Source organism: Prionailurus viverrinus, chromosome A2, assembly GCF_022837055.1.
Source record: "Prionailurus viverrinus isolate Anna chromosome A2, UM_Priviv_1.0, whole genome shotgun sequence".
NCBI classification, from domain to species: domain Eukaryota; kingdom Metazoa; phylum Chordata; class Mammalia; order Carnivora; family Felidae; genus Prionailurus; species Prionailurus viverrinus.
In genome coordinates, this window is record NC_062562.1 from 20,483,252 (window position 1) to 20,508,353 (window position 25,102).

Genomic DNA, 25,102 nt, shown 5'->3' on the forward strand with positions numbered 1-25,102 from the left:
ACAGAAAGCTCTTATAGTGCATCAGAACACTGCATCTGGTCAACTGCTCAAGGTTTCTGGAAGCCAGGAACATGTGATTCAATAGTTATTATTATTTTGCAGACACGTTTAGTTTATAGCTGGTCATTTTCTTGGTCAAAACAGTTCTTCCTTGCCTCTTACCATTTAAGAAATAAATGAAAGTTTCTCTGAATTCCATGACTGTAATCTGTAATGGTGACCTCACAATTATGTCTTGGGAAAATTCTGAATGAGAAAAAAATACCACCAGGGATCACTTCGACCCAGATAAGGGCCTGAAGGAGGAGAGACAAGAAAGATATGGGCAGGAAAGGCTAAAGTCACAGGGCGATGCTGCTCCTCACTGCTCACCTTCAACACAGGTAGGCAGAGCTTTCTAACTTAACATGCCATTAAAAATAGCTATTTATGCAAAGTTTAAAACGGTATGAAATTTAAAATTCTTTGTGGCATCAAGAAAGAAAAAAAATTTGTTCCTTCCTGCATAATTCTAGGTTGAAGCTCACATATGTGAGGGCTGGGTATCTCCTTCCTTCGGCTTGAGTGTGCTATGAACCAAAGCTGAGAGAAAGACAAGTAACAGGAACTTGTCACCATCACCTGTGGGGGTGTGTAGGGCATGAGATCCAGCTCACTGGCCAGTGGGGTCTGAAGCTGAGGCAGAGAAGGAGGTTCAATGACCTCACTATCTTCTTCCCCCATCTCTTCAATATCATCATCTCCACCTTCTAACTCAGCAAATTTAGCTTCTAGCAACTGGATCTTCTTTTCCAACAGAGGTGAGGGCTCCTTCTGAGGAACTATTGGTTTTCTAAAAGCAGTGAAATTAAAAAAAAAAGAAAACAATCACCAAATACCACTCCAGGATTGGTCAGAAAGCAATGCTCTGCCTTAATATTTAGAAAAGACTTCCTGCAATCTGCAATGTATGTTCTAAGTCAGCAAAGAATTTAAATGGGTATTTATAAAGTCACCCCTATTTATAGACGTTTGTTTTTCAAAGAATTCTGCTGAAAATCCACCCAAAATCCACAAAACTGGATCCAAAGTTGAGATCTAGTTGCCTATATAATACAGTGAAGAGAATTTTCATACTGTGGAACTAGGCAAGATCTCTTAATAGATAGGCTATAAACCAGAACGAAGGATTTCTGCCTCCAAATTACAATTACTGGAGTCTATGCCAAGGGCAGTTATTACATCTCGACAATGAGGATTTTCCTTTAATTTTTAGCTGAATTAATATTTTCTATTTGAAATGTACACAGCTCTAGTTTAAGAATAAGAAAAACAAACAAAAAAACATCATGGGCTATACTATTTGGGTATCAATTTTCCTATTGGGAGTTGAAGTTTTTCAAGCTTTACCTGAAGTAATAAATTTCATCATCTACCACTTTAGCAGACAGCGAAAACCTCTTCAGTCCTTTGAATTTCTTCATCTGCTTGTCACTCTCGTTGTAGCGGCTCTCACAAAGCAGAATGTCATTTTCTGGTATTTCAGTTGGTCTGCAGGAGAGGAAGTCCTTGAATGACAACACAGCGCACTTTCCTGAAAGGCAAATTGGAGGGAAATTAAAGGAGTAAATTGTGGTCATAGCTAACAATCATTTTAAAATTTTGTTATTTTTGAATGAATATGTTCGCATGACTCAAAAGTCAGAAGATTTAAAAGGTGTACACAGGCATAAAAATAGACATGCAGATCAACAGAATAGAGTTACAAGTCTAGAAACAAACCTACACAGTTGGGTTTTTACAAGCAACTGATTTTTTTTTTTAATGCTTATTTTTGAGAGAGAGGTGGGGAGGGGCAGTGCACGAGTTATGAGCAGAAAAGGGGCAGAGAGAGAGGGAGACAGAGGATCCAAAGCAGGCTCTGCCCTGTCAGCTCAGGGCCTGATGTGGAGCTTGAGCTCACAAACCATGAAAGATCATGACCTAAGCTGAAGTTGGATGCTTAACCGACTGAGACACCTAGGCACCGCCTACAAGAAACTGATTTTTTACAAGGGTGCCAAGACAATTTTTTTTTTGTTTCTAACGTTTGTTTAGTTTTGAGAGGCTGCAGGCCCTAGGCTCTGATCTGTCAGCAGAGCCCGATGCGGGGCTCAAACCCATGAACCATGAGATCATGACCTGAGCCGAAGTTGGATGCTTAACTGACTGAGGCGCCCAGGTACCCCAAGGGTGCCAAGACAATTTGATGGGGAGAAAAGAGTCATGTTAACACTGGCACAAGTGAATTTCTACATGCAGAAGAGTCGACTCTGAACCTTACCTCATACCATATGCAAAATGTAACTTCAAAATGGATCAAAGACCCAAACATAAGAGCTCCAACTATAAAACTCTTAGAAGAAAATATAGGTGTAAATCTTTATGACCTTCTATTAGGCAGATGTGACATCAAAATCACAAGCAAGCAAAGAAAATAAACCGGACTTCATCGAAATGAAAACCTTTTGTGCTTCAGAGCCCACTATCAAGAAAGTGAAAAGGCAACCCACAGAAGAAAATATGTGTAAATCGTGTCTCTGGTGTAAGTCTAATACCCAGAACATACGAAGAACTCCTACAGCTCAACAATAACCAGACAAATAACCTAATTAAAAAACAGGCAAAGGATCTGAACAGACATTTCCCCATAAACCCACAAAAAAATGAAAATAACAAGCGTGGGCAAGGATGTGGAGAAATTGGAATCCTTACGCATTGTTGATGGGACTGTAAACGGCTACAACTTCTGTGGAAAACTGCATGGCAGTTTCTCAAAAAGTTAAACAGGGCTGCTGTATGATCCAGCAATTCTACTTCTAGGTAAATACCCAAAAGAACTGAAAGCAAGAACTCAATTAGATACTCATACACCAATGTTCACAGCAGCATTATTCACAACAGCCAAAAGGTAGAAACTACCCAAATGTCCATCTACAGATGAGTGAATAAACAAAATGTTATGTATACATCAATGGAATATTATTCAGCCATAAAAGGGAATAAAATTCTGATAATGCTGCACCATGGATGAACCTTGAAAGATAATACTAAGCAAAAAAAGCCAGACACAAAAAGGCAAACAGCACATCATTTCACTATAGACAAAATAGACAAAAATCATAGAGACAGAAAGTAGAACAGATATTACCAAGGACTGGGAGCAGTGAGTAGTTACAGCTTGTCGGGTAGCAAGTTTCTACTTGGGAAGGTGACAAGTTCTAGAAATGAATAGTGACGGTTGCACAATATTGTCATGGGACTTAAGGTCAATGAATTGTACACTTAGAAATGATTAAAAAACTCCATTTTATGTTATGTATTTTACAATTAAAAAATGGTAGCATATCACTTACATTATTTTACAACTAAATTTTGTTGTAAAATAATGTATCTTGAGGATCACTGCTGGTGTTAACATATTTATCGAACTAATTCCCTTTTGATGGACATTTAGGCTATTTCCAATTTTTTGCTCTCCCACTGAAACAAATAATGCTGATATAAATAATTTAACACATATATCAATTTGTACATGTGTGAGTATATCTGAGGTACAAACTTCTAAAAGTATACAACCTGGGTCAAAGGTATGGGCACTGTAATTTTTACAGGTATAATCAAATTACCTTCCATAAAAGTTGTGCTAATTCATAAACCCACAACAAAGTAGGTAAATGCCACTTCCCTATGTTCTTGTCAACTAGTTAGTACTGGAAATTTTGACAATCTGGTAGGTAATTAAAATAAAGAAAAAGAACATCTGGGTACGTTTATTTCTCTAATGGCTGAGGTTGGGCATATTTTCATTTAAGAAACACTGTAACTTCTGTCTATTCTTATCCTTTGCCCATTTTTCTGTTCAGTGTTGATGTTTTCTATTTTTTATTTTTATTTTGACAAAAAGAGTGGGCATGAGCGGGGGAGAAGGACGGGGGTGGGGGGGAGAGGGAGGGAGGGAGGGAGGGAGGGAGGGAGGGAGAGAGAGAGAGAGAGAGAGAGAGAGAGAGAGAGATTGACTGACTGATTCCCAAGCAGGCTCCATGCTCAGTGCAGATCTTAATGCAGGGCTCGATCCTATGACCCTGGGATCATGACCTGAGCTGAAAAGCTGAAATCAAGAGTTGGATGCTCGAGAGACTGAGCCACCCAGGTGCCCCATGTTGATTTTTTTCTAAAGGTTTTATAGAAGTTCTTCATATGTGAAGGAAATTTGATCTTTATGTATTACATACATTGCAAGTATTTTCCTAAAAGTTGTCATTTATCTTTGTTTCTGCCTGTTTTGGTTATGCGAACATTTTCAACTTTTACATAGTCCAATTTATCCCTGTTTTTCTGTATGGGTTCTAGGTTTATGCCAAAGGTTATCAAAATTTATTTCCCATCATTTCTTTTGGTATCTTTGCTGTTTCACTTTATGTTCATTTAAACCTGTAATTCACCTGGAAATTTATTCTGCAGTTGATGTGAGGGATGAATACAAGTTTATTTTTTCCAAATGTCTATGCTCTTTCCAAATACCACTTAACAGAAAAATCCATCTTTTCCCCCTTACCTGGGATGTCACCTTTATCATAAGTTAATTTATATTTGATTCTACTGCTAAACTTTCTATTCTGTTCAAAGAATCTGTGTATTTATATCATATAAATAATTTTAATATTTTAATATCTGATCAGGACAGACCCTCACCCCCTATTATACTTTTCATATTTTCCTGATTTTTGCTTCTATTTGAGATTTTTTTTTTAAGTTTATTTATTTGGGGGGTGGGGCAGAGAGAGAAAGAATTCCAAGCATGCTTTGCACCATCAGTGTGGAGCCGGAAATAGGGCTTGACCGGAGCCAAAATCAAGAGTCAGTGCTTAACCAACTGAGCCACCCAGGCACCCCATTATTTTAAACATCAGTGTATTTAAGTCCCAAATTCCTCACAAGAAAATTCCCATTGGTACATATACAGGAACCACATTAAAGATTAACTTAGTGAGAATGAACATCTCTATGATGTTGAGACTTCTCATTCAATTACACGGTATGCTTTTCAATTTGTTCAAGCACTCCCTTTTAAATGCATTAAAAGCAGCATTTAAAAACTTTCTTTATACAGGGGCGCCTGGGTGGCGCAGTCGGTTAAGCGTCCGACTTCAGCCAGGTCACGATCTCGCGGTCCGTGAGTTCGAGCCCCGCGTCCAGCTCTGGGCTGATGGCTCAGAGCCTGGAGCCTGTTTCCGATTCTGTGTCTCCCTCTCTCTCTCTCTGCCCCTCCCCCGTTCATGCTCTGTCTCTCTCTGTCCCAAAAATAAATAAACGTTGAAAAAAAATTTTTTTAAACTTTCTTTATACAGATGTGGCATGTATCTTGTTAAATGTATCCCAACGTGTTTTATCTTTTTATTATTATTCAATCTCTTAAGGCAGTTGCTTTGTTATCCATGTTATACTCAATCTTACCTTCCTTCTCTTTTTAATTTTTTTAAACTATTTTTTTTTCAAATGTTTATTTATTTTTGAGACAGAGAGAGATGGAGCATGAGTTGGGGAGGGGCAGAGAGAGAGGGAGACACAGAATCCGAAGCAGGCTCCAGGCTCTGAGCTGTCAGCACAGAGCCGGAGGCGGGGCTCGAACCCACAGACCGTGAGATCATGACCTGAGCTGAAGTCGGACACCTAACCAACTGAGCCGCCCAGGTGCCCCTAATTTAATATTTTTATGTTTATTTTTGAGAGAGAGAAAGACAGAGCATGAGCAGGGGAGGGGAGGAGAAAGACACAGATCCAAAGCAGGCTCCAGGCTCTGAGCTGTCAGTACAGATCCTGACGCAGGGTTCAAACTCATGGACTGTGAGATCATGACCTGAGCTGAAATCAGACACTTAACCAAATGAGCCACCCAGGTACACCACATTTTTTCTTCTTCTAAACGTTAATTTATTTTGAAAGAGAGAGTGTGAAGGGGAGGGCAGAGAGAGACGGAGAGAGAGAGAATCCCAAGCAGGTTCTAGACTGTCAGTGCAGAGCCCCATGTGGGGCTCGATCTCACAACGGTGAGATCATGACCTGAACAGAAATCAAGAGTCAGATGCTTAACCAACTGAGCCACCTGTGAACCCCCCATCTTCTCCTATTATGGAGTAATTCCTAGTTGATCCTCCTGAATTATCACCTCACTGTAGATTTTGTTTCTTACTTTTAACTGTGCTGGCTAGTACCTCCACAACACAGTTAAATAATAACGATAAGAACACCCTGATTTTGCTCTTGACTTTAACAGGAGTGTTCATAGATAATAACTTATTAAACATTTACATGCAAAATAGCTAAAACATGGAAAAACAGGTCAGAAACATTTTAGAAGCTGAAAATAGCTATAATTATTATCACTGCCTCTGACTTACAGCACTTGACTTACACAATCCAAAGCCTTTTCAATTCAGAGGAGGCATAGTTACCATTTTCCATATTTCACAGAAGGAAAAAGAGAGATTTGGAAAAGGTAAGAATTGTGCTCATAGCTAAAGAGTAAAATTGACTGGTAGCTCTGGAATGGATGTGGTCTCTCTGTGCCCTGACCTGGGCTTCCTCCCAGGCCTTCAGAAGACATGGAAAAGATAAAAACTTAGAAAGCTTCATTAAAAAAATTTTTTTTAATGTTTTATTTTATATTTCAGAGAGAGAGAGAGAGAGAGAGAAAGAGAATGAGCAAGGGAGGGACAGAGAGACATGGAGACACAGAATCCAAAGCAGGCTCCAGGCTCCAAGCTGCCAGCACAGAGCCCAATGGGGCTCAAACTACTGAACCGCGAGATCATGACCTGAGCCCAAGTCGGACTCTCAACCGACTGAGCCACCCAGGTGCCCCAGGAAGCTTCATTTAACAAAGCATACAAAACTGATAAAAACCTGCTGGATTCTGACTGGAACTACAATGAATTAGATAGATCGATATGGGAGAAAATGACTTCTTTTAATACTGAACTTTTGGAGCGCCCAGGGTGGCTCAGTGGGTTAAGCGTTTGACTTCGGCTCAGGTCATGATACCGCGGTTTGTGAGTTCAAGCCCTGCGTCGGGCTCTGTGCTGAAAGCTTGGAGCCTGGAGCCTGCTTTGGATTCTGTGTCTCCCCCGTCTCTGCTCCTTCCCTGTTCATGACTGGTCTCTTTCAAAAATAAATAAACATTATAAAAATAATTTATAATACTGAACTTACAGCTATACACATGATGAATCACTTCATTAATTTAGGTCTTTTTTTATTTCATTCAATCATTTCCTCAGAGGGGTGTGTGTGTGTGTGTGTGTGTGTGTGTGTGTGTGTGTGTGTGTAGAAGTCTTATACATCTTTTTTAAAATTTTTTCTTTTTTTTAATGTTTATTTTTGAGAGTGAGAGAGCGCAAATGGGAGAGGGGCAGAAAGAGAGGGAGACTATATCCATAGTCTTATACAATTTTTTAAAATATTTATTCCTAGGTATGTAACATAAATGGTGTATTTTTAAACTTCAACTTTCTGTTCACTGGCCACAAATAAAAGTATAGATAATCTTGGTATTTTCATTTATTAATTCTAAATGTTTGAGAGAGAGAGACTGCACATGAGTGGGAGAGGGGCAGAAAGGGAGAGAGAGAGAACCCGAAGCAGATCATGACCTGAGCCAAAACCAAGAGTCGGATGTTTAATCAACTGAGCCACCCAGGCACCTCTCATTAATTAATTCTAATAGTTTATCCAAATACCCTTTCAATTTTCTATGTACCTAATAATCTCTTTGCAAAACCTAATTCTTTTAATTTTTCCTTTCTAATTTTTAAAAACCTTTTAATTTTCTTACCTTAGTAAGAACAGTTTTTCAGTTAATGCAGCATTAAAAAAACCTACTATGAAGAAAACAGAACTGGCAAATAAATTAGGAATTGACATGTTTCAGAAACCCAGGTTCCTGGAAATTTTATGATCCAAGTGCCTAGGCTGGAGGCACTTTCTGTCAGGTGTGGCCATGTTCATTCCTAAAAGCAACTTCTCTGTGGCTGTCTGATTACTATTTAAGTTACTGAAGGCAATGAACAAAAAGCATTAGTTAGCAAAACAGTACTGTCTCCTGAGTGAAATATGCCCATCAGGTCTACATTACAGAAGATGAGAAATGCACAAGCCGGGCTGAAATCCCATTTTGTGACCACTAGATCCATTTCCTTTTGGGGAATGCATCATCTCAAGATGAAGTAACCATACATCTCACTGCTTTCCTGGTATCCTGCCTAATAATACTAGCACCTCTTTTCACTCTCAAAAGCGTTCCAAACACCAGTACAGAAGTAGAAGTGAAAAGACCCAGGTTTTAGTTTTGGCCATGTATTGGACAGTAACTTCAATTTTCTGAGAATGGCAGCATCTTTAGTACGGGGTCATGGTGAGAAATAAGTGAGAGCCTGGATATGTGGTTTATAAACTACAGAGTGCAACAAATTCTACTAAGCGTCTATAAAAAGGAATTACTCCAAATGATGTTTGGCTGTTTTCCAGAGTTCTAATAATGTCGATTCTGACAGCTTTTGTGGGCTTTTCTCCATGTTTCTGTGAGGGAATGGCCCTCAAATCTTCCTACTTCACTATTTTCACTGACATCATTTGGAAAACTATTCCAAAAGATGGAGGGTAGCTGGTTTGTAAGTAAGCTGTAGTATTAACTCTGGGCCGGAAGAAATGCAATAGCTGAAAATAATGACAGTATATGATGCACAGAACTACGTTTGAGCAGCAGAGTGCGTGTGAACACTCAGGATGACTGAACGGAAACCTCAGCACGAGCCCTGCACATTTCTGGATCAGGGAGAGTAACATTGCTAGGGTTAAGAGTCCAAGAGACTAGAAGTCTTTCAACTCCTTCCCCCGAATCCTACCTTATTCTTACACATTCCCCATCCTGCAGCTGCAGGGACTCCTCTAGTGCATATGCTGGCCCACATAGCTGCTCTGCTCACACCCAGACAGGACTTCCCATCTGCTGCAAACTCCATCTGAGCACTATCTAGTAGACCTACTGTGAGTGTGCACCCAGGTACTTCAGGAGGCTCATTCTCTACCACACCCTCCTGGTGTGCCCCAGCCACCTGGCTTTCTTACTGTTATCTCAACCATACCCAGCTACTTTGCCTTAAGGGCTTTGCATTTCATGTTTGCTGTGCCTAAAATGAGTAAAATATCAGACATAGGCACACTTCAGAGATATTGCAGGTTCAGCTCCAGATCACCTCAATAAAGCAAATATCATAATAAAGTGATTGAAATGATTTTCTGGTTTCCATTAAAAGTAATGTTTACATTATACTGTAGTCTATTAGGTGTGCAATAGTATTGAGTCTAAAAAAACAATATATATACTGTAATTAAAAACCACTTTATTGCCACAAAATGCTAACCATCATCTGAGCTTTCAGTGAGTTTTAATCTTTTTTTTTTTTTTTAAGTAAACTCTACGCCCAACATGGGGCTCAAACTCATGACCCCGAGATCAAAAATCACATGCTCTACCGACTGAGCCAGCCAGGTGTCCCCATCTTTTTGGGGATAGAGGGTCTTGCCTTAATGTTGATGGTTGCTGATTGCTCAGGATGGTGTTTGCTAAAGGCTGGGGTAGCGGTGGCAATTTCTTAAAATATGACAACAGTGAAGTTTGCAACATCAGCGGACTCTTCCTTTCACAAATGATTTCTCAGTAGCACGTGATGTTATTTGATAGCGTTTGACCCACAAACTTCTTTCAAAATTGGGAGTTAATCCTCTCAAATCCTGCTGATGCATTATCAACTAAGTTTATGTGATATTCACAATCTTTTGTTGTCATTTCAACAACCTTCACAGCATCTTCACCAGGAGATTTTGCCTCAAGAAACCACATTCTTTGCTCCTCCATAACAAGCAATTCCTCGTCCATTAAAGTTTTATCATAAGATTGTAGCATCTCAAATATAATAGCAATCAAGTTTGAAATATTGTGAGAGTTACCAAAATGTGACACAGGAACATGAAATGAGCAAATGCTGCTGGGAAAATGGCGCCAACAGACTTGCTCCACACAGGGTTGCTGCAAACCTTCAATCTGTAACAAACCTAGCATCTGGGAAGGGCAATAAAGCAAAGCGCACTGAAACGAAGCATGCCTGTATTTGGGTGGTTTTCTCCCTGACTGCCTTCAGGGCTCTATTCACGTCACCCATCAGAAATGCTTTTGGTGACCACATTACCTATAAGACCTCCCCTCAACATTTTGCTCTATCCTCTTCCTCTGCCTTATTCTCATTCAGAGCTCTAATTACTACCTGATGTTCTAGAGATTTAATTTTAATTTACTTACTGACTCTGGTCTGTTTACTGCTGTATACCTAGCACCTAGACCAGTGCCTAACACAGGAGGAGTATTCAGTCAACTGTAGCAGAATCAATGTGATTAAATGAAAAGGCAGAAATACGTACCCAGAATACATGTCATGGGGCAGGTTTCTTCCAGATTACTCAGAAACACTTCTTTTTTGTAGAACATTTTTGTGGGCTCATGTTCTGTCTCTTCTGGGTGAATGAAGATAGGGCCGTAAAAATATGCAGCTCCATCTCGGACCCATACCTTTTCAATTCTTGGGGGAAAAATGGAGAAATTCCATTAAAATGAATTGACAGGTTTCATTCTGGAAGGATTAATCTACCAAAAATTCTGCTAGCCAAAAACCTAATGATATTTACTATTTAAGAAAAATAAAAATTTGAGAGAGAATGAGCGTGAGTCAGGGAGGGGCAGGGGAAGAGGGAGAGAGAATCTTAAGCAGGCTCCACACCCAGTACGGAGCCTGACATGGGGTCCATCTCACGACTGTGAGATCATGACCTAAGCTGAAATTAAGAGTGGGATGCTTAACCCACTGAGCCACCCAGGCGCCTCGATGATATTTACTATTTTAGAGAAGTTTCACTGACTATTTTGATAAAAAGACAATTTCCTTGATGTTTCGTCCTTTTTGAGCACAGGAGAAGATACTCAGAAAGACAAACAAACATTTGGCTACTTATCTAAGGGGAAAACAATTTTAACACAATACTAAGGCATATCTCCCAGGTGTTTTCCCTGAGATGCTCATGGTGAAACAAAACTAAGCATCTGTCATTGGACTTGTCAGCCAAATACACACACAAACCATCGATATTTGGGGTCAGCTCACATGAATGGCAGATATTCCTGTAAGGCAATGGTTGGTTCATGACTTTTGAGTGCCAAGATATAAGAGCCCTTCACCCCTTGAGAATCTGACCAAAGCCAGATACTATCTCCCTAGAAAAAAATAAAAATTCACATGTGACTGCTATGTGCCAGGGACTGTATCATTCCTCACAACCACCCCACCAGCTTGGTATTATGGTCTCCAATGTCTTGTGGTTCCTAACAAGAAGCAGTATCCTCATCTCAGTTACTGGTAACTCCACCTTCCAGTTCCTCAAGACAAGAGACAGAAGTCACCCTTGACTCTTTTCTCTCTCTCAGACCCCACATCCCATTTATCAGAAATCCTATTAACTCAACCTTTTAAAACAGGGTCTGACTACTGGTCTGAGCCATCATCGTTTGCTGCCTGGATTACTGCAACAGCCAGCCTTCTAGCAGATCTCCTTGCTTCTCTTTGATCCTTTTAAGTCTATTCTCAACAACCAGTAGGCAGAGCAATCTTGCTAAGAACTAATTCAGCTGTCACACTGATGCTTAAAAGAATCCAATGGTACTCTTTTTAATTCAGTAAAAGCCCAAGTGCCTACATCAGTCTCTGAGGTCCACAAGGGTTGCATTGTATGCCGTGGCCTTCATCTCCTATCTAACTCAATGCACTGCTTACTCCCCCTGTAACAAACTCTCCTGATTTGACAGGCCAGGAACGCTTCTCTCTCAGGTCTTTATCTTGGCTGTTCTCACTTCCCGGAAAGCTTTCCCCCCGGATATTCACATTACTCACTCAGTTTCTTCGTTGACTCAACTATTAACTCTCAGTGAGGCCTATATACATCACCCTACTTAAACTTTTGCACCTCCTCACTGTGACCACGGCATTCCTGAGTGTTCTCATACTCTTATTTTTTCATGACTTAATGTACCTTACACTTTACTTATTCATGATTACTGTTTGTCTTCCCACTGGAACAAAGATCCCGGGCACTAAGAATGTTTGTTTTATTCACTAATGTAGCTTCAGAGCCTGGCAAATAGGTTTGTAATAAATGATTACTGAATGAGGAAAAAATGGAATGAGGAAACTGAAGCTCAGGGAAGTAAATCATTTGCCTAAGGACATGAAGCTAGCAGGGCTGGACTTACACCAGGATCTCTTGGAACCAACTACTACTCTTAACCACTATCCTCTACTGCCCGATTCTGTACCTGACTCCGTCACTGCTATTTTATGCCATGCAAACACTCTTCCATCCATTTACTTGTTCAACCAATATCTGAGCCCTTACTATGTTTCATGAACTGAATGCTTGAAGCAGGGAAGACAAAGGTGAGCAAAAAGACAGGGACCCTACTGTCAGGGCATTTGCAGTCTGGTATGGAAACCTGACAGTAAAATAACATGACAAGTGCTCTGAGAATACAAGGACACCTAATCCAGTCTGGAGGGTACAGGAGAAGCTTCCTTAAGGAAGTGTCATCTTAAATTGAAGCTAAAGGGAGTTCATCATGTGAGGTGGGCAGGGAGATTTCTGGGTTGAGAATTGAGTAAATGGTAAGAGAAGAAAAAAAAAGTTCACAAGAGGAATTTAAAGAAGCATGGCTAGAGACGAAACAGGGCAAGGGTGTGCAAAGAAGCTGGGGAAGTTAACAGGATTGCAGGGTGTGTGTGTGGGGGGTTGATGATGACGTGTGTCTTCATCCTAAAGAGTGATGAATTTCCACTTGCTCCAAATCTCTCCGACCCAACTACATCTTCGCTGCCTCAGTAACACTCACCTGCCCACACGTGGGCGCACCAGGCCATGGGACTTGATGAAGACACAGTCACCAACCTTCAGCCACATGTCATTGTAACGGAGCTGCTCAAAGTAGTGGCAACCTGGCTCACCGTTTGACATTTCCACAGGGACATCTTCTTTCTCCTGTGGTAAAGGAAACTGGTTGAAGAGAGGCAGCTCACAATCAAGGAGTAGACAGAGAAGGTAAGAAAGGAAAGTTGACTTTCCATCATATTAACTTAGAAGACAAAAATAACCATAAATAGAAGTTTTGATGAAGACCAGAAACCAAAAGATTAGGGCACTGAAACCAAACTAAGTCTTCTCAAATAATGCATTTATTTTAAATTTCTAGTTAAGTTTCACAAAATGTTACTCCAAGATGCTTTTATTCCCCTAGTCCAGTGCAAAAAGAGCACCGGAGAGGACTTAGCAGCATTCAGGAGCAGCCTCACTCACGCGTTGCCATGGAGGATAAGGAGCAAATACTGCATAAGCTTCCTCTTCACCACATTTACTGAGCTCTCAATGTCTTAGCATTAACAGCTGATAGATTTAAAATGATCATTTTGCTTTATTCTAGCATGGAAAGGAATAGTATAGCCTCTGTGATACAAACACATACTCTCAATTTTTTAATAAATTACAAGGTCTGTCACCTACTGGCTACTGTGACATTAGGCAAATTACTTGACCTCTTAGGCCTTAGTTTCCTCATCTGGAAAATGAAGACAGTGTGCCTATTACATGGGATTGTTAGGAAGCTTTAAGGATATTCTCCCCATTAACTACACAGAGCAATGCCTGACTTATGAAAAGCGCTTTAACAAACATTATTATTGTTTTATAGTGTTGGCAGAAAAGGGGAAAAAAAGAAAAACAAGTTCTGATCTGATGCAGATAGTGGGCACAGCACGAGGTGTTGTAAACATATTAATTTCAAAACATATAAAAGCTCCTCGAGGAAACCCCAGAACCCCCAAGTTTTCTACTGCACCTCCCCGAGAGTATCTGAAACTTCAAACAAAAATCTCTCTTTCAGAAGGTCCAAACGGTTTGCTTCTTTCTTCACGACTATAAATGTGCAATCTAAATGCTCCTCCTGGAAAACCCTTAAGAATGAGATGTGCTGGATGAGGGACACCTGCAGGAGAGGGAGCTATAAAGTGACCCCTGAGAGTAAGAATAACTTTTTCTTTCAGGAATGGTCTGTTCTGAAGTTCTTTTCTTTTCTTTTTTTTTTTTGCAAAGTCATCTTCCCGCCCAATGTGGGGCTTGACCTCACAATCCCAAGACTGAGAGCTGCATGCTCTACCTGCTGAAGGTATTCTTTTAAAAAGTTCCAGGAATGACCTGTTTTGGCCAGGCGGCATTAAAATAGATAGGAGACAAGAACAGGAAAAAAAAAAAAAAATGTGTGCACAGAGAGGACCCTGGGGACTTATGAATTCTAAGAAAAAATTGCTAACTTGGACGTAAATTTAAAAATTAATTAATTTAAAAAAAAAGAAAAAGAAGAAATCTATGTTATTCCCACACTGGCTTCCTTTGGTATTTATTCTTTCATAATTAACGTCTCTACAATTCCCAGACATACTGGTAAAGTGTAAAAAATATCATGTTCCTTCCCAGGCTCCCTTTCTCTTGTAAAACTGTTAGGACACTGAAATGGACTCAAAGAATTCAATATTTTCCAGTTTTTATGTTAACAATATAAAAGTTTTATCTTTCTTGATTATATAAAAGAAGTACATTCATTGGCAACAAGTCAACATTACAGCATGTAAAACTTAAAAACAATCTTCTGTGATCCAACTCCAGAGATAAGCACCTAGTTTAGCACACAGCAGTGTTACATGCTGTTTTCATTTTCTCATTCATGTATGTAAATATACATTTTTCTTTGTTTTGAATAATGATGGAACTGCATCCCATTCTGCTGCCTGTTAATCATGAACATCCTCCTACCGTAGGACTTGGAAAATTTTCCACGTGACATATTATAAACCTACTTCACTGCTTTCACTGGCCGTACAGCTGGCATGCTATGGATGTATGACAACTTACTCAATTCCTATTCATGGCATTTGAGTTTGGCCAAGGGTTTTGCTTTACAGGTAACACTGATGTCACTCCTTGTAGACAACCCTTTGGTGCACCTGAGTACTGAGTTGGAACACATTCCCTGGCATCAAACTGTAGGGTCAAAGGGAATGCCATGGATGGGAGAGAAGTGTGCTGCCCACACCCACATCAGGTGTGCCCAGTATTAGCAGTCTTTAGAACTCCTGCCAATCTGCCAGGCATTTAAAAACATTTTACCTTTTTGGCTGTCTTCCCTCTTACAAATCATCTATTTGGTCCTTTGCCTATTTTTCTAGTGTAGCTTTTTCCCTAGGTTTCCAAGAGCTCATTGTGTTAAAAATGGCAGTCCTTAGACTCTTTTATTAAACTAATGGATATTTTCCATTGTACACTGATAAAATGCCCCCCACCCTTTTATGGATACTGGATTTTATATCATGTATAGAATGGACCCATTCCAAGCTTATAAATACATACATACATACATAAAAGAATATAGGTAAATAATAGTAAATATGCTTATGTTAGCAACTAGTACTCTGTTTTTTTGTTTTTTTATCTTTGTGGAATATCAAGAGAGAATTCAGGTGGGTTTTTTCCTTTCTTCTTTTTCTTTTATTTTCAAATGGCTACCAGTTTTTCCAGTATCATTTGATTCCATCCTCTCCTGCTGATTTAAAATCCTACCTTTATATTCTAGATTTTAGTTGTGAAAAGCCTATTCCTTCCACTGACTGGTCCTGAGCTACTATCCCAATTTTTTAAAAATGTTGTTTTATAAAATACAATAATATTTAGCAGGGCAAAGCACTTTGATTACTTTTCTCCCTTCTTTTCCTGGTAACTAACATGTTTACCCCTTCATTAAGAATGCCAGCATAATTCTGTCAGGTTCCAAAAACAAGTCTTTCATGTCCATAGACTGTTTCTCTTCCCATAGGTTCCATATATTCCTTTTAAGGTTATTTCTTTTTTGTTGTTGTTTGTTTGTTTGTTTAGAGAGAGAGAGAGAGAGAGACAGAGAGACAGAGTGGAGCGGGGAGGGGCAGAGAGAGAATCCCAAGCAGGCTTCCTGCTGTCAGCACAGAGCCTGATATGGGGCTTGAACTCACAAACCGTGAGATCATGACCTGAGCCGAAATCAAGAGTCAGACACTTACCCAACTGAGCCACCCAGCAGCGCCCCCAAGATTATTTCTTAATGTATCTTGTTGTTAAGATGAATCAGATATTTTCTTCTACATGACTTTCCTAACAGCTGCTAAAGTGTATTCAACATTTTTATCTTACTTTCAAAAGTCTTGTGAATTACTGTTTTGTTTATATAAGAAAGCTATTGACTTGTATATGGACTTTGATATTCCTATTTGTTGAATTCTTGGTTTTCAAAACTTTAATTTCTCCCCCATTATCTGCAAAAAAAAGTTTTGCCTCTTTATTGTCAATATTTTTACTATTTTGTTTGTCTTCATTGGCTACTTTCAGAAAAATAAAGATAATAGTAGAGCAAGCACGTTTAGGTGTGAGAAACAAATATAATTTTAAAAAATCACTTTGAGGAAATATCCATCTAGAGACTTAAATAAATGAAGACAGTTACTGTACTTTATCAAATAATTTCTCCTTAGATCTATTAATGCAATGAAATGTTTTACTGAATTTTCCTAATTTTGACCAATCCTTGCATTTGTAGAATGAACTTCCACCTCCTTGGTCATATTGTTCTTAAATAACTAATTTGATTTCATTTATAAAAATATATTTTCTCCAAGTATTTTTTTTTTTTTTCAACGTTTATTTATTTTTGGGACAGAGAGAGACAGAGCATGAACGGGGGAGGGGCAGAGAGAGAGGGAGACACAGAATCGGAAACAGGCTCCAGGCTCTGAGCCATCAGCCCAGAGCCTGACGCGGGGCTCGAACTCACGGACCGCGAGATCGTGACCTGGCTGAAGTCGGACGGACGCTTAACCGACTGCGCCACCCAGGCGCCCTCTCCGAGTATTTTTTGCATTAATATTCGTAAGTTAGACTGAACTATAGCTTTTCCAGTTTTATTTTGTCAGGCTTTGAAATCAAGATTATTCTGGTTTTGTAAAATAACTGGGAAGTTTTATTTTCTATGCTCTGAAAGAATTTAAACCATAGTATAATTATAGGTCTCTTAAAGGGTTAAAAGAACTCACCTACAGAATTATCTGATCTGAGTACTCTGTGATTAGCTCTCAAGACATTAAAAAAAATTTCTTCTTGTTGTTGTCCACTTACGTGTTACACCTCTTCTTGATGCCACTTTAGTGATTTATATTGTCCTAGGAAATTATTCATTTTATTCAGGATTTCAATTTATTAACAAAATTTACAAGTCTTTAAATTTCTTCCACATTTATATGTCTGAGCTTAATTCTCTTCTTTTTTTTATTAGGAGAGTTGGTCATTTATTTCACTGGACTTGTCAAATGATTAGCACTTGGATTCACTTCTTTCCTTATTATTTGAGAGAGGGAGGGAGAGGGAGAGAGGACGTGAACGCATGCATGCACGTAAGCCAGCAGGAGACAGGGGAAAAGGAGGAGAAACCGAATCTCAAGCAGGCTCCGTGCTTAGTGTGGAGCCTGACACGGGGCTCAATCCCATGACCCTGAGACCACGACACGAGCTGAAATCAAGTCAATCGACTGAGCCACCCAGGCGCTCCTATTTAATTTTTTTTAAAGTAGGCTGCATGCCCAACGGGGGACTTAAACTAATGACCCTGAGATCAAGAGTCTCATGCTCTACTCACTGAACCAGTAGGTGCCCCTGGATTTACTTTTCAGTTCTACTGTTGTTTTCTAAGTATTAATTTCTGTCTCTTTTATAGTTCCCTTCTTTCTGTTTATGTAAGGTTTTATGTTGTTGCTCTTTTTCTAATTCTGATTTTGAATGCTTTATTCATTTATTTTCTGGAATAGGTATTTTGAAGTGTAAAATTCTTTTCTGTGTGGCTTTTAGCTACATACCTTTTCCAAGTTAAAACTGTCTTCAGTTCGACTATCCTCTGAGTTGTCTGTGTTCTTCTCATCATCCCCTTTATCTGCATTTGCAAATACAGAGGCCACTCGGACCACAGGCAAGGGCACATCCCGAGGGACAAACCTCACTGAACTGATGGGCATGGTCCACAGTTTAATTTTCTTAAAAGATTTGGTTTTGGCAGAATACCGTGATTCACAGACAAAAACATCCTCATCTCGAAAGTTTTCTGGGCATAATTTAAAGTATTCCTGGGAGATATAATAAAATTAATAAGTTAGGTGAATATTCTGAAAACCAGTCAACCATAAAAACCAAAACCACACATCAATCAAGCAAACAAACAAAAGCTAAACTGTTAAGACTTTTTGACAGTTAACCACAAATAGTAAATGGCTAGAGATGTAGGAGCAATTTCTTGCTACAAAATAGCCTTATTAATACACACCCTTTAGCTTATTTAAAAAAACTTTTTTGTAATGTTTATTTTATTTTTGACAGAGAGAGACAGAGCATGGGTGGGGGAGGGGCAGAGAAAGAGGGAGACACAGAATCCAAAGCAGGCTCCAGGCTCTGAGCTGTCAGCACAGAGCGCGACACGGGGCTCGAACTCACAGACCATGAGATCATGACCTGAGCCCAAGTCGGACGTTCAACCGACTGAGCCACCCAGGTGCCCCCACACCCTTTAGCTTATTTAGCTTACCAACAGCTCTTTTGAAAATATATTAACATTTCATAATACAGCTATAACGTTCTTGAAAGCTTTGGGGCAGGGGTCAATGTGCCTGTATCAGATAGATACACAAAAAGTATACTTTATTACCTAAAAGAGCATACTGACAGTTTTCAGAAAATTATCTTTCAGAAAATGTCATCCTCAAAAATTAACCTCGCAGTATAAAAAAAACTTTAAGCTAACTGCATTCAACTATATGATGTAGGCAGCAAATGGTCTTCCATCATCATGATCAGATTAATTTCTTCCCAAATCTTTTACACACAGCCATACAGATACAGTTAAAAAAAAAAAAAAATCAAACGGTTTAAAACAGAGCTTCTAATTTGTAAATACTGATTTTTCCGTGTTCGTAAATTTTATTTTCATGGAATGATTTGTATTTTGGGAACTAATGAGTTTCTTACCTTGACAAACATGACCACACATTTTCCTAGAATTTTACTAACAGGAACTTTATTGTAATAGTCACTCTTAAAAACTTCTTTTTCTAGAAATTTTCGTGTAGCCAGATGGAATGTTTCATTTGGCCGATAAAACCAACAGCCATACAACCATTTTTCACCTCAAAAACAAAAAGGGAGGGAGGGAGGGAGGGAGGGAGGGAGAGAAAAAGAGAGAGAGACAGAGACAGACAGAATTACCATTAACAGAAATCACACATTCTTTGCAAAACGAGCAAATTCCCCATCTATTCTCTTATGGCCCGAACCCAACGATGTGCTTTTTAAGCCACAGGTCCTTAAAATAATTATCTTAGAAGAAATGATACTTGAAAATAATGAAGTATAAGAAGGCCTAAAAAATGCTACTCTCCCTCTCACATGAAAAGATAGGTAATATACCGGATGAGGAGGGTGATGAGAGCTGCTCCACTCTGCCGGGGCCAGGACACGGCCAGGGATGCATGCTTAAGAAAGATACCGCATACTAAAGGACGCAGTTAGCCCTCAGGGCAAGGGATGCAAAGCTGAGGGAACTGGATTGCCTGGATCACATTTCTGCCTGCTTCCGGCTTCATTAACTCCTAAGGTAAAGGAAACTGTTCTAGGACACCTTTTTTAAATCAAATTCTAAGCCAAGGCACATGTCTCTCTATAATTTATTCTTCACTTGTGATTTATACCAGACTGGTTTTGCCAGAAGCAAAATGTGAGCCTTTAGTTCCTGTGAGTCTCTGCCATCCTCCAGAGTTTGGCTGACTGGTTTTAATAAACACCAGTGGAGCAAATGAATCTCAGCTTCCCTTCAAGAAGATGCATTTCTTTTGACTCAATTGTACCACTCACTGGCCCAAGAGTGCTAGATCCCATGTTTTCATATAGTGGGTGCTTACTTATATTTACTGATACACTATAGAACAACTATTGTCTGAGTGACAGTTTTCTTCCTTGAGACCCAAGGAGGAGTAAAATAGTTACATGTCACCAATCTGTCCTTTGATTTAAAACGAACTTACCAGCAGAATCTTCCCACAGTCTCTCAATACAGACTATGTGTGGCTGCAGGCTGGCCTCCGCGGGCTCCACGTAGACGTAATCTCCAACATGGTACATGCTGTTCTTAAAGCTGCAGTCCTGGCTGTATGTGCGGTGTAAGCCTGAGAGGCCTGCAGTGCCTGAGGAGTCTTCACTCTTTTCAGCTTCTTAGGTGAAAAAGAAAAAAAGGTTCCCATTCAAAGCATGTTGGAATCAGACATAGGATTCAAACAACACATACTACTACATTTCATTCTTTTCTAGACCTTCACGGTCTAGTGCCTTTTTGAATTATAACCGTCATTAATTTAAGTAAATCCATAAATAAAGGATCTACAGAATAAAAATAACCACCTTAATAATAAACGCTCAAGACAGTCATTCTGGATAATAATGAAAGGTATAAAGAAGAAAACAGGTAACCTGTAAATCATGTAATCCTGGAAATAATCTCATATGTATTTCCTCTTTATCTTAATGCCTCTGAAAAAATTTTCCCTAAGTTAATATATGGGTATGTCACAATTAATGGAATCTTAGAACTGGGAAAATACGAACATGCATATTATGCAATATAATGTGAACTATACATGTCTACACTAAAGACAGAACTGTGCAGTTCCCCTGAGAGTAATGCTTTTCAATAGGACTTATTTTTGTTAAATAATACTTTTTAATGGCTCCCATACAAGCCATCATTTACAAATACCACAGGGTTTTTGTTTTTTAAGATAAAACTGTGCCCACATCTTTGATTACTTCTTTATGGTAATTTTCTATAAATAGGACAGCTAGAAAGAAGCATTTTAAATGTTTTTAAAATGCCTATTCCAAACCAACCCCCCAAATTCTGTACCAATTTAAGTCCCTCACTGTGTGGCTACAGGGTCTGTTTCTCCATTCTCACGCTCCAACATTTCTAATTTTTTAAAAGTTTTGCCAATATTGGTGGAAAATGTTATCTAGTATTCGATTAGTCAAATGAATCCCTGTAACATATACAAGAAATTCACAAGGTACTTGAGATTATACACCAACAAGAACATGGTCAACTGTATGGAAAAGGACAGAGAGAGTACAAAACCCCCAAATTCTAGAGACAGGAAACAGGATGATAAAACAACTCAGCTGAAAATATGAAAAAGAATGATTTAGAGGGCAGAGTCCTGAGCCATAAAGGACTATTTCTAGGCCTTGAAACTTAATGGTTCTGCCTCGCTGGATTTCAAGATTGCTTGGAATTGAAGGCCCTTTCCCTTCCATTTCTCCCTTTCTCAATGGGAATGTCTCTTAATTATTATTCTACGCATGTCCCATCAATGTATTGTAGGAGCAAAGGACTTGTTTTTGGTTTCATAGGTCCACAGAGGGAGAGGAACTGTGTCCCAGGATGGGTCACACCCAGAGCCTCACCTATATACACCAACTTAAATGATTTAATTAAAAAAAAATTTTTTTTAACATTTATTTATTTTTGAGACAGAGAGAGACAGAGCATGAACAGGGGAGGGGCAGAGAGAGAGAGGGAGACACAGAATCTGAAACAGGCTCCAGGCTCTGAGCTGTCAGCACAGAGCCCAATGTGGGGCTCGAACTCACGGACCGTGAGATCATGACCCAAGCCGAAGTCGGATGCTTAACTGACCAAGCCACCCAGGCGCCCCTTAAATGATTTAAATAATAAGATTGGAGGCTTTTGAGCTCATAAAGCTGATAATATTTAGATAAGATTTTGATACCCGCCAGCAGGGTGTTATTGTAACAAATAACTAAAAAATATGAAGCGACTTTGGAATTGGGCAGTAACAGAAACTGGGAGAATTTTGAGCAGAGCAAAGGCCTCAGTTGCCTTGCATAGACTATGGTAGAGAAACGGACATTAAAGACTTGGCAGTAGAAGGCTCAGGTGGAAATGAAAATGTTACTGGAAAGGGGGTCCTTGTTACACAGTGGCAGAAAGCTTAGCAGAACTATGTCTGCAATTACTTGGATTCTGGCCTCCTGGGCTGATCTTTGGTTATCTTTCTCCTTCTTTGTTCATTTGTTGTTGTTCTACTACCTCTTGAGATTTCTTCCACTTCATCTTCTAATCCTTCTCTAAATGATTCCTTTCTGCTATCATTAAAAAAATATATATATTTATTTATGTATGTACGTATTTCTTTAGTTTTAGGAGAGTGCAAGCAGGCGAGGGGCAGTGAGGGGGACAGAGGACCTGAAGCAGGCTCTGTGCTGACAGCAGTGAGCCTGATGTGGGGCTGGAACTCACGAACTGCAAGATCATCACCTGAGGCGAAGTCAGACGTTCAACTGACTGAACCACCTGGGGGGCTCCTCATTAAAAAAATTTTTAAACGAATCAATTTGACATATATCAATGTGTAAATTTAAGCTGTACAACCAGTTACTTCAATACACTTATATATTGTTGCCACTACAGTGACACTTACCACATTACTTAATCATAGTACAGTACTGTTGGCTATATTCACTTTACTGTACATTAGCTCTCCATGGCTATTTACCACTCCTTACAAGGTTGTACCCTTAAACACCCTCACTCTTATCGCCTCACCCCACTCTATTGTTTTTATTTAAAGGGGACCTTATTTAAAAAAATTTTTTTTAAGTTTATTTATTTTTGAGAGAGAGAGAGAGAGAGAGAGAGAGAGAGAGAGAGAGAGAGAGAGAATGCAAGCAGGGGAGGGACAAAGAGAGGAAGAGAGAGAGCATCCAAAACAGGCTCTGCACTGTCAGTACAGAGTCTGATGTGGGGCTCGAACCCAAGAACCATGAGATCATGACATGAGCTGAACTCAAAAGCCAGATGCTCAACCAACTGAGCCATCCAGGCGCCCCTCTGCTATCATTTTTTAAAAACAGTTTCATTGAGGGCGCCTGTGGCTCAGTCAGTTAAGCATCCGACTCCTGGTTTCAGTTCAGGTCATGATCTCAGGGCTTCTTCGTGAGTCTGAGCTCCGTATCAGGCTCTGTGCTGGCAGTGTGGAGTCTGCTTGGGATTCTTTCTCTCTGTCCCTTCACCACTTGTGCTGTCTCTGTCTCTCTCAAAAGTAAATAAACTTAAAAAAGTTTCATTGAGATATAATTTACACAACATACACATACAATTCCCCTACTTCAAGTGTGTAATTCAGTTTCTTGGTATGTTACTAATTTAAAAAAGTGTGATAATATACCACATAAAATTTGCTATTTTTTTTTTTTTAATTTTTTTTTCAACATTTTTAATTTATTTTTGGGACAGAGAGAGACAGAGCATGAACGCGGGAGGGGCAGAGAGAGAGGGAGACACGGAATCGGAAACAGGCTCCAGGCTCTGAGCCATCAGCCCAGAGCCTGACGCGGGGCTCGAACTCACGGACCGCGAGATCGTGACCTGGCTGAAGTCGGACGCCTAACCGACTGCGCCACCCAGGCGCCCCTTTTGACCATTCTTAAGCACGTATTTCAGTGGCATTAATTACATTCACAATGTTGTGCAGTCAGAACCACTTCCTATTTACAAAACTTTTCATTTCAAACAGAAACTGTAACATTAAGCACATTTCTCATCCCCACCAGACCCTGGTAACCTCTATACTACTTTGTCTCTAAGAATTTGCTACTCTAGGTACCTTATGTAAGTGGAATCATACACTATTTGTCCTTTCATGTCTGGCCTATTTCAGTTAGCATAATGTTTTCAAGGTTCATCCGTGTTGTAGCATGTCATTATCACCATTTCATTACATTTTATGGGGGAATAACACTATTGTATGTATATGTACCACATTCATCCGTTGTTAATGGACACTTGGGTTGTATCTGCCTTTTGCCTCTTGTGAATAATGCTGTTCCGGATATTGGTATACAATTATGTGCAGGAGTCCCTGCTTCCAGTTCTTTGGGTATACACCAGGAGTGGAACTAATGGATCACATGGTAATTCAATGATTACCTTTGTAAGGAATTGCCAAACTGTTTTGCCATAATGGCGGTACCATTTTACATTCCCACCATCAATGTATAAGGGCGCCAATTTCTCCACATCCTCAACAACACTTGCTGGTTGTTGTTTGTTTGTTTTTTATAACAGCCATCCTAAAAAGAAGTGGTATCTCAATGCAGGTTTGATTTGCATTCTCCTAATGATTAGTGATATTGAACATTCTTCGTGTGATTACGGCCATCTGTACAATTTCTTTGGAGATGGCAGGTCTATTTCCATACTTTGCCCAGTTTTGAATTGTTTTGTTACAGAATTTACATATCCTGGACATCAGACTCTTATCAGATGTATGATTTGTATTTTCTCTCATTCTGTTGGTTTGCCGTATTTTCAATTTCCAAGAAATTTTCTGTTCTGTGACTATTCGTTTTTATGGCCTCCTGTTTTTATTTTATGGATGCAGTAGCTTGTCATCTCTCTGAAGGTCTAAATCTTTATCAGTTTTAATGTTTATATATTATTTATTTATTATTATTATTTTTAATATTTATTTATTTTTGAAAGAGATAGGGAGAGCACAAGCAGGGGAGAGGCAGAGAGGATCTGAAGCAGGCTCTGCACTGACAGCTGAGAGCCCATGTGGGGCTCAAACTCATGAACCCCAAGATCATGACCCGACCTGAAGTCGGATGCTCAACTGACAGAGCCACCCAGGTGCCCCTAAATGTTTATTTTTGAGTGAGAGAGGGAGAGCATGAGCGGGGGAGGGCAGAGAGAGATGGGTACAGAGGATCTGAAGCAGGATCTGAGCTGACAGCTGACAGCAGA

General features: G+C 39.6%; 1 protein-coding gene and 1 long non-coding RNA gene across 32 annotated transcripts in view; one reads left to right on the forward strand and one right to left on the reverse strand.

Annotated features, from left to right (window-relative positions):
- PBRM1 (polybromo 1) overlaps positions 1-25,102 on the reverse strand; it is a 115,720-nt gene that overhangs the window by 14,631 nt on the left and 75,987 nt on the right. For 21 of the 31 annotated variants that reach the window (XM_047845471.1, XM_047845500.1, XM_047845543.1 and 18 more), the window contains 7 exons: positions 20,307-20,492; positions 19,255-19,412; positions 18,096-18,359; positions 13,007-13,152; positions 10,495-10,652; positions 1,390-1,573; positions 622-832 (listed from right to left, as the gene is read on the reverse strand). In XM_047845471.1, the coding sequence (XP_047701427.1) occupies positions 622-832; positions 1,390-1,573; positions 10,495-10,652; positions 13,007-13,152; positions 18,096-18,359; positions 19,255-19,412; positions 20,307-20,492 (1,307 nt within the window). The remainder of the gene's footprint in view (positions 1-621; positions 833-1,389; positions 1,574-10,494; positions 10,653-13,006; positions 13,153-18,095; positions 18,360-19,254; positions 19,413-20,306; positions 20,493-25,102) is intronic. The other 10 variants (XM_047845643.1, XM_047845568.1, XM_047845462.1 and 7 more) reach the window with 2 other exon arrangements.
- On the forward strand, positions 297-14,133 carry LOC125158585 (uncharacterized). Its single transcript, XR_007149443.1, has 3 exons — positions 297-383; positions 13,137-13,212; positions 14,051-14,133. It is a non-coding gene; the product is annotated as an uncharacterized LOC125158585 (long non-coding RNA).